Here is a 9,665-nt window from a genome sequence, read left to right on the forward strand (position 1 = left end):
GCCACATCTGCTCTCCTGTGGGACACAACTGCAAGGGAAGGGGTGGTGAGTTGGTGGTGACAAACAGAAGGAGAGACAAGCAGGGAGGATGGTGAGAAACTGAGACTGGGCGAGGGATGGGAGAGAAATTTTATTTGAGAAAGCAGCTCCTTTGACCAGAGAGCAGCTCTTGCTCTTTGGCATGAAAAAAATCTGTGTATGGGGATCTAAATCACCCCCCTGGAGAGATGTAACAACCCAGGGTGCTGGACTGTGCCAGATTCTGCAGTTCATTGCTTTTATCTCACAGATGGAGGTTTTGTTCTCTTGGAAAAACACCCTGGAGCCCCAGGAGGTGCATAGTGAGCCTACAAAGCAGGAGGAGAAGCAAGCAAACCACCTCAGTTTTTCTGAGTTTTCCCAACCAGCAGCTGGGACTCTCTGGATGCCTCGAGCCAGGGCTGTGCTCACTGGCAGCTGGTGTCAGGCTGCAGCAGCACCCCCCCGAGGAGGGCCATGGGCGTTTGTCCCCAGGCTATGACGTCCCCCGTGGGCTGCCCCGCTTTGCACAGCGCCAGCGCCCGAACCTCCGTGGCACTGAGCACTCTGCTCCACATGTTCACCTGGCTCATCCAGCCCGCAAACCCGTTGGAGAACGTGCCCAGCAGAGCGTCCCTGGCCTTGCCAAGGAGCAGCGTGCCCCCAGCCCGGCTCACGTAGCCCTTCTGGAAGCTCCTGGCCTTGCCAGCTGCCCCGTTGAGCCAGAGCGTGGCCGCTCCCTCTGCGGACGCCCAGCTCACGCAGTGGTGCAGCCAGCCCTGGGCCTCGTGCTGCAGGGGGAAGCTGAGGAAGTGCCCTCCGAGCCAGAGCCCCAGCTCTGAGCCCACGGTCACCTGCAGCTCGTGCTCGCTCTCCCCAGTGGAGTAGGACAGGACGGTCTGGCTGCCCAGGGGCTGGGCTCTGCTCCAGAAGCACAGCGTGAAGGCTTGCAGGGACACGGCACGGAGGGGATGCACCTCCACAAAGCTCTCAATGTTTTCCACAGGGAAGTAGAAAGCTGGAAAGGTGCTGGATTCTGTACCTGAAATAACCCAAAAGCCAGCAGTTACATTTCCTGTAAACAAGCCCAAATTCTGGAGGATGGCACCCACAGAGCTGGCAGGGCTGTGCAGTCTGAGTTCCCAGTTATGCTGTGGGTTGTGCCAGCAGGGAAGGGCTTTGGAATGATGAAAAGCTGAGCTGAGCTCCCCTATACAAATGTTTGGGCAAATCATGGTTTTCCCTCCTTCCTCCTCTTTTCTCATGTTGTATAAAATAGTGGTGATGGTTATTTATCCTGGGGGAACTGAGCTGAGAATTTTTACTGTTTGTAAGAATGTGCTGCCATGGGGCAGGAGAGAGCTGCAGCTGCTGTGGGAGTAGCTGGCTTAGGGCTGGCCTTGATGATGGTGAAGGATTTCCATCAGTAGGCCCAGATATGCCACAGAATTCTACCTGTGTGTGCCAGTACCAAACCTGTCAATGGTTTGGGCCACCAAGCTCAGCAGGGCTCTTCATCCTCAGAAGGTGAGCTGGACTCAACCTGGGTTTCTTACCTGTGTGGCTCAGTCCATTCAGCAACTCTCTCTTCATGTCCTGGAGCTGCATCTGGATTTGGTCCAGCCTGAGGGTGAATTCCTCTGGATCACACTGTGCTGAAGCAATCAGACAGCTGAACTTACAGAGGGCTGGCACCTGCACAAGCTACATTTTCTAACTGGAGCAAAAGCTGTGCTTCAAACTGCAGCTCCTCTCCTCGGTGTGGCTGCTCTGCCAGAGCTGTTCCCACACCCTCCACGCACCAGACACACCTGAGCTGAGGGTCCTGACGTGGTGCCAGGTGGCACCAGCTGCCCTGGAGCTGTGACACTCAAAGGGCAGGGCTGGCACACACCTTACACAAGGGGAGGCACAGGGACACCTCTGCCAGAGCAGACAGGGGACTCCAGCCCGTCCAGCCACAGGGACTGGCAGTGCCACACCCTCCCCAGGGCTGTGTGTCCCCCCCAGTGTCCCCTGGCCCTACCCTGGCCCCGCTGGGCTCGGAAGGAGGCCTCCACCACGCGGCCCCGCAGCGGCTGCGCGTGCCGGTAATCGTTGCGCAGGGTGCGGTTGTGCCAGTCCAGCAGGGTGTTCTCCAGGAGCTGCACCTGCCATGGGGACAGGGACAGGGCACGGGGACAGGGCATGTCACCCAGGGCACAGTGGCATGGGGACATCCCTCAGGGCACGGGGACAGAACACAGGGATAGGGACAAACACAGGGATAGGGACAAACACAGGGATAGGGACAAACACAGGGCACAGTGACAGGGGACATCACTCAGGGCATGGGGACATCACTCAGGGACAGGGCACAGTGACAGGGGACATCACTCAGGGCATGGAGACATCACTCAGGGACAGGGCACAGGGCACAGTGACAGGGGACATCACACAGGGCATGGGGACATCACTCAGGGCACAATGACACAGGGACAAACACAGGGCACAGTGGCATGGGGACATCACTCAGGGCATGGGGACATCACATGGGGCACAGGGACAACAGCTGTGCCCAGAGCTGCAGTGCAGAATGGGACAGGGACATGACAGAGGGCACAGGGACAGCAGCTGTGCACACCCTGCAGTGCACACCCTGCAGCTGGGGGTTGCACTGGGGATCAGACAGGAATCTCAGGGTCTCTTGCTGAGCAGCAGCTGGGGAAGGAACAGGACTGAGGGCCCTTATCAGCTAATTCATGATAAGGGCTGGGGGAGTTCTGAGCTCCTGCCTGATGATAGCAGGGATGGAGATCTTGCTGCTATTCTGTACTTTTCTCACAAGTGCCCTCCAGCCTTCCCCTGCCAAAAAGAGTGTTTCTTTTTCAAAGAGAGCACACTGTGATCCCCCACTACTGTGATCTCAGTTTTATCTTTTTCTTCTCCTGGAAGAAAATGTTTCTGATGCTTCTTTATTATTTATTAACGTTAAAGCATTACTTTCAGTGTGAGTCTAGACACAGAAAAACCCTGAAATACCTTCTAAAATCTGCCAATTATTCTGTCATTATTTTAATGTTATGAATGGCTCTTTTTTGGTGGGGGTTTTTTGGCTTGGTTTTTTTCAGGGGGACTCTCTTGCAGTAGTTTTTGCCTTGTTAATTCTCACTGGTCTCTTCCTTTTTTATAGTGCTTCAGGGTGGCTGAGCTTAGCTGAGCAGGGAGTTTTGTTGTCAGTCACCAGACCTTGGCCCTGCTGCCATGCAGAATGCCAGGCACCTGTAACTCCAGGAACCCACCCCAAATCCCTGTGGTGGGAGAGGTGCCCTAAGAGCTCTCTGCTCCCTGGAGGGCAGCAAGGGAACACTCAGAGGGAGGAGCAGCTGGTGAGGGGCAGCACTGACCTGAGTGTGGGACAGCACAATGGGGGAGTGGAAGATGCTCCAGATGACGCTCTCGGAGCACGGGGGGGTGGTCAGGGAGCCCTGGTACCTGTAGAAGTGGGAGAGGTTTTCTGGCAGCATGGCTTGGATGTCCAGGGAGCTGAGAGTTGTGGACTGACCTCCAAAGGAAGCAGAGATGGTATCAGCAGTTAATGGGGAAGGGCTCTTGGAGCTGGGGCTGGCAAACCCCTCTGCCCAGAGCACTGGCCCATCAGGCCTTGGGTGGAACAGGGAGAGGCATGAGAGGCCCTTTCTGGGTCTGTGCTCTGTCAGTCAGACATGTCTGGGTGCTGGGCAGTGCTCTCAGTGCTCTGCCAGTGCCTGGGGTGCTCCAGGAGGCATCAGGGGCTGTGCAGGCTGCAGGAAGCTGACACTTGGTGCTGCCCAGACCTCCAGGAGTGCATTTATTGCAGCCCTGAGCACCCTCCCCACAGCCCTGGGCTGGAGCTGTGCAGGGCTGAGGATGCTCTGCCAGCACAGCAGCAGGAAAGAGTCAGTTCCCAGAGGCAGAGTGTACACACAGGCTGGAGCATACCAGGGACAGAGGAAGGCACTGCCAGGTCTTACCTGCAAACCTGATCCTTGCCAGTTTGGAAATGAATTCGCTGTAGTAGGTGTTCTCAAAGTGCCCATCCTAAACACAGCACAGACACTTGATCAAAAGGTGTGACCTGCCTGTCCTTCTCACTGCTGGGCACTTGGGGGGAGACAAAGAGAACAAACACCACCACAGGTCTGCTGATGGGCTGGACAATGGTCAGCTTGGGCAGAACAGTGAACAGCATTCTTTTTTACTGCTTTAAAATCCACACTGAATCAGGTGTTCCCACTGGCAAAGCAGAGCAAGGCTTGGAGGCACAGCAGGGAAACCCCACCTCATATTCATATATATATATATACAATACTACTTATGGGGCAGTTTTGTGGGGCTCCCAAGGGCTATTGGCTGGTGTTGTGTGAAGCCCAGATGGCACAGGGGAAGCAGCACAGCCCCTACAGAGGTGCCAGACCCCATCCCCTGGGACAGCTGTACAAACCTCGTGTCTGAGGGAGGTTTTAGCCCAGCCTGTACCTACCGTGTACAGGAAGGCCAGCACAGCCAGCCCCTGGGGCTTGTCCTTGGCTTCTTCAAAGCTGGAGTAGTTGGCAGAGTTGTAGTGGACAATGTGCAGCTGCCAGGAAAGAGATGGGGTCATTCAGAAGAAGTGATGAGTGGCTCCTGCATGTTTAGAGGGACAGTCACCACCCCAGTTTGTGCTGTTTGTGTCTCACAGCAGGCCAAAGGCACCTCTGGATTAACAGGTTTGTGGGGACAGTGGGGGAACACCTCTGAAGGACATGAGTGCTCCTGCCATGGCTTTTCTTGGAGTTTTCTGTGCCAGCACCATCAGACTCAGCCCTCCCATTGCCCTGCTTTCTGCTTTCCCCTTCCCTCCCTGCAGGCCCTGTGGGGTGCATCCATCCCCCCCATTGCCCTGCTTTCCCCTTTCCCTCCCTGCAGGCCCTGTGGGGTGCAGCCATCCCCCCCATTGCCCTGCTTTCCCCTGCAGGCTGTGTGGGGTGCAGCCATCCCCCCCATTTCCCTGCTTTCCCCTTTCCCTCCCTGCAGGCTCTATGGGGTGCATCCATCCCCCCCATTGCCCTGCTTTCCCCTGCAGGCTCTATGGGGTGCAGCCATCCCCCCCATTGCCCTGCTTTCCCCTGCAGGCTCTCTGGGGTGCAGCCACCCTCCCCATTGCCCTGCTTTCCTCTGGGGTGCAGCCCCCCTTTCCCAGTGAGCCCCAGAGCCCTGAGCCCCACAAACCTCAGCAAAGTAGCGCATGCCATCGATGGTGTGCTCCGAGCCACTGCTCTCCAGGTCCAGCCCTCCCCAGTGCAGGTGCATCTGGACAGCTGTGTACACACCTGGGAGCCCTCTGGAGATGTTCATGGTGGGTGGCAAATCGATCTGAACTGAAGAATGACAGGGTTGGAGGCAGCAGGGGGGGCAGCCTTGCCATCCCTGTGGTGGCACCTCCTGGAAGGAGCAGGCACCGTCACCACCCCGGTGTGGGAGGGAAAACAGTGACATTTAAAACTTTGTGTGCTTAAAACCTTTCCTGGGCTCAGGCTGGTGCAGGCACAAGCAGGACTGGGCATCCCCAGCTGTGCCTGCAGACCCTTTCTCCCCCAGGCATTAATGAAATCTTCAATGCTCAGCTCACCCCGCTCAGCACATCTGGCACAGGTCTGTTAACCACTTCCTTTCCAAGGCAGAAAAGGGGAATAGGAATCACCACAGGCAGTGGCCCCATGTGTTATCACGATTCCCAGTGAGGCCCAGCCATTCTGGGAATGCCCTGCAGGTTTGAAAAGGCTGTGTCATTGCTGAAGGATTTGTGGAGACAAATATCTTTTCTTCTCCTTGCCAAGGAGAAGTCACAAACCCTTTGTCTTCCTGCTAATTCCCTGCCAGAAATCATAGATTATGTTAATATATCTAGGAGTGGAAGTGGAGAATTGCCTCATCTAAATGGAAGCCCCCAGCATGTTATAAAAACTAGCAACTATCCTTGCAAAATGCAGCACAACATATTATTAATTAGTCATAGTTTGGGTTTCTGAGGAGTTTCTTTTGTTTGTGAACTGTTTATAAACAGACAAGACGAAAGCATGTTTCCTTTTAATATCCCAAAGGCTCTAGAGTGGGAGGGATAACATAATCTACCTTTTTCATAAGTTCCCTGCTGACTGCTTCCATAATGAGGGTTATTTACTTCAAGCACCTCACCAGGGTTTCCACTTTCTACAAAACACAGCCAGGGAATTGTGCTGTGAGTTTGTAACAAGCTTAAGGCTCCTCTAAGATATTCCAGGCAAAGATTTGCTGCAAGCACAAGGTAGGGAGCAGCCTGGCTTGCTTCTGCTTTTCTCCCACGTGGAGTGTGAGTGTGAGTGTGAGTGCGAGTGTGAGTGTGAGTGCGAGTGCTCTGCCCTGGCTCTGCCAGGCGGTGGAGAATCAGCTGGGCTGAGCAGGGTGAGTGCAGCTGAGCCTGCCCCAGCACTGCAGCTCTGCAGCTTGGCCTCTGGCCATGCCTGCCTGCAGGGACAGCAGCACAGCCACCCCTACCTGCCTGCCCAGCACAGCCATCCCTGCCTGCCCAGCACAGCCATCCCTGCCTGCAGGGACAGCAGCACAGCCACCCCTGCCTGCCTGCCCAGCACAGCCACCCCTGCCTGCAGGGACAGCAGCACAGCCACCCCTGCCTGCCCAGCACAGCCATCCCTGCCTGCAGGGACAGCAGCACAGCCATCCCTGCCTGCCCAGCCCTGGCCATCCCTGCCTGCCCAGCCCTGGCCCTGGAGGCTGAGGTAATGGGGCACTCTGGAGTTCCCAGTTAAATCTGCTCCTGGAGGAGGATGCACACATGGATGACATTTCAATTTTGCTTGTCCAGCTGGAGGACCGACCCTCTTTAAAACAAAAAGAAGGTGGAAATGCAAAAGGCTTTGTTAGCCCCAGGCTGTCTGTGGGAGCACTCACACCACAGCAAACAGGCATTTTCAGGTGGGATTCAGCCCGGTGCTAGCACACCTACAGAAAAAATGAACCTGGTTTCCTGGGTGAGACATTTGGGGTTTGGCTCTGAGAGCCTGTAAGGAGAGTCCTGCTGATAAATCCCTCTCCTGCCCCTTTCAGATCTGCTGAGTGCTTCCCCTGAGAGATTCTGCTGCCCTGTCCCATCTCACTGAAGCCAGTAGAAAAGCCCAGCCTGACTCACAGGAGCTGTGAATAGCACAGTTCGTTTGTCTTTGTGCTTTAGGAAACTGCCCCGCATCAGAAAAGCATTGTTGGGAAGTTAACAAAAGAACGGACAAATACACACATGCAGTCAAAAAAGCTAAACCTGCAAGAATTAATGTCTAGGCAGGCAGGGCGGTAGTGCTGACAGAGAGCTCCGGGCTGAACGCTGAGTTGGTGTGGCCACACAAAAGGAGTTTCAGTTTTCAGGGACACAATCACAGCAGCCTTCCTCTGCTGGCACTTTGTCCCTCAGCGCTCCCCTGCCTGCCCTCACACCGGGTTTCTCCCTCTTTGTTGCAGGCAGGAAGAAAGAGCTGCTGTGCAGGACTCGGGAGCTGACAGCTTTATGTTCCCATCACCTTCCCGAAGCACTCATCCTCTCTGCCCTGCAGCCATTAGAAAATTCTCTCATTGCTCATCTGTAGTCCAAAGGCGTTATCCCAACAGCACCAGCTGATGAATTATTTAGGCAATGAATTACAGATTGCAGCAGGGGGATCTGGGATCTCCTAAATTATAAGCATTGCCCTGAAACTGGGTAGCCAAAGGCTGGGTTTTTAACATGTGCTGTGCTTCAGTTTCCTTTCCTGAGCCCCAAAATACCAATCCTCTGGTGAGGGAGGGATCCTCCTCTGTCTTGTACTTAGGGTGACCTACAGCCAACCAAACCTGGGATGCAAAGGTTCCATTCCTGTCACTTCTGATTCATGCACAGGCCAAAGGATGCATTTTCCTGAATGCAGAAGAGTCGGTGTGCCCCAAATACCACTCACTGCTGCACACCTGTTGTCTTGCAGCACAGTAAAGGAGAGGAGCAATCTGGAATTCTCCAGCTGCATTTTATTCCCTTTTCATGTCCAACAGAGAAAATACCTTGCAGAAAGCTATCTGCCTTTTATTTGCCTGATTTATTTATGTATTTCTGGAGAGCTTTCCTGCCTGACTGAGGAAAGCAGCAAACCTAAGGGAGCAGAATGAAGTGAGATGGCAAAGTAAGGTGAGTTCAAAACAAGGGCATCGTCTGGGAATGCGTTTCCAAGCTGAAACAAAAGATCCGTTCCTGCAGCGCCCCAGCCTTACCAGAGTGGCCATTGTTGGTCATCCTGAGCTGCCCCTGCAGGGGCTCCTCGTAGCCCCCGAGCTCCAGCTGCAGCAGGGGGTTGTACCTCACCTTCCTCCTCTGGATGTCAATGGGGGACTGCTGCTTGCCAGCACAGTCTGGGAAGTGCTGTGCCCAGTGCTCCTCATCCAGCTCTCCTTCTCCTGCAGGGGAGGAAGGCAGGTGACAGGGATGTGACAGGGATGTGCTGCCAGTCAGCAGCCGGAGCGCTCATCTGCCAGCAGGAAATGCCAAGCTAATTATTGGAACAGCCATTACAGGTTGCTTTGCCTTCCCCAGAGTGAAAATGCACATTATTGTGTCTGCAGGACGGGCTGTGCTGCAAAGTAAGAAACCTGCATTGCAGCAGAGGCTCGGTGATGGCTGGAGGCTGAACCCACACCAAAGGAGGAGCAGCGTTCACATGGAAATGGGGATTTAAATGGGTCCCAGCTGCCAGAGGTGTGGAACTGGCTTCTTAACCAGTGCGAGTGAATAGGATCAGGGCAATAGGCAGGAAGGCTCAGCTTGGGATCAGGAACTGACAGCAATTAGCTATTTTTAACTGGGGAGAGAGCAATTGCAATATTGCAACTCTTCAACAGTATCCTTTGTTTTAACTTAGGCCCCCTGATCATAAAAGGATTAACACTTACTTCAGTGAGCTCTGCAAACAAATCGCTGACACAAATGAAATTTAGATAAAATTTCATCAAAAAATTATATGTACCTAAATAAGTACTTAGTGCTCTGTACTGCCTGGGATATGACAATAAAATAAGAAGCAGGCAGTATTTAAAGCTTTTCCTTGCAGGATCATCCAAAGGGCAGCTTTTCTTCTAACACATTCTAAAGATTTCCCCCATTGTTTGAACCTGGTTGTGCTGCCAACCCCGACAATGTGTCCTAACCACACAAAGGAGTAAAAGGAGGTGACATTGAGGAGAATCACTTTCAAGACACGGAGGCATCACTGAAGTGGAATAAATTAGCTGCTCTGTGATCTCTCACCAGGGGACAGCCAGCAAGGGAAGGGAGCCTGTTGAGCAGCAGCAGCTCCAAAGCAGCCCCGTTTTTACCTTTGTACGTCCAGGACACCTCGTGGCAGTGGCTGAGGGGCACCAGGAGCAGGAGGAGCAGGAGTGCTGCCATCAGCATGTCTGTGTTGTACCTGCAGCACAGCCGAGGGAAGGACTGGTTAAGAACCCCTCAGAAACCCCAAATGCTGGTTTTTCTCCAGGCCTGGCCTTTCCAGCAGCCCTCCTGCCCTTCTCCTCACCCCCCCAGCAGGATAATGGCTTTGGCCAGTCAGCTCTGCTGGCCTTTGGCTGAGCTGTCC

The 9,665-nt window shown here is 54.2% G+C and overlaps 1 protein-coding gene across 1 annotated transcript; it reads right to left on the reverse strand.

The window, feature by feature from the left end:
- Positions 1–112: 112 nt before the first annotated feature.
- CA6 (carbonic anhydrase 6) lies at positions 113–8,481 on the reverse strand. The gene is made up of 8 exons (XM_054648039.2): positions 8,308–8,481; positions 5,248–5,396; positions 4,520–4,615; positions 4,011–4,077; positions 3,405–3,562; positions 2,045–2,168; positions 1,575–1,673; positions 113–1,060 (listed from the first exon to the last, which is right to left on the reverse strand). The coding sequence occupies exons 1-8, from the start codon at positions 8,327–8,329 to the stop codon at positions 447–449; spliced, it is 1,329 nt and encodes a 442-aa protein (XP_054504014.2). The 5' UTR covers positions 8,330–8,481; the 3' UTR covers positions 113–446.
- Positions 8,482–9,665: the final 1,184 nt, after the last annotated feature.

Source organism: Agelaius phoeniceus, chromosome 24 (assembly GCF_051311805.1).
Source record: "Agelaius phoeniceus isolate bAgePho1 chromosome 24, bAgePho1.hap1, whole genome shotgun sequence".
Classification (NCBI taxonomy): Eukaryota; Metazoa; Chordata; class Aves; order Passeriformes; family Icteridae; genus Agelaius; species Agelaius phoeniceus.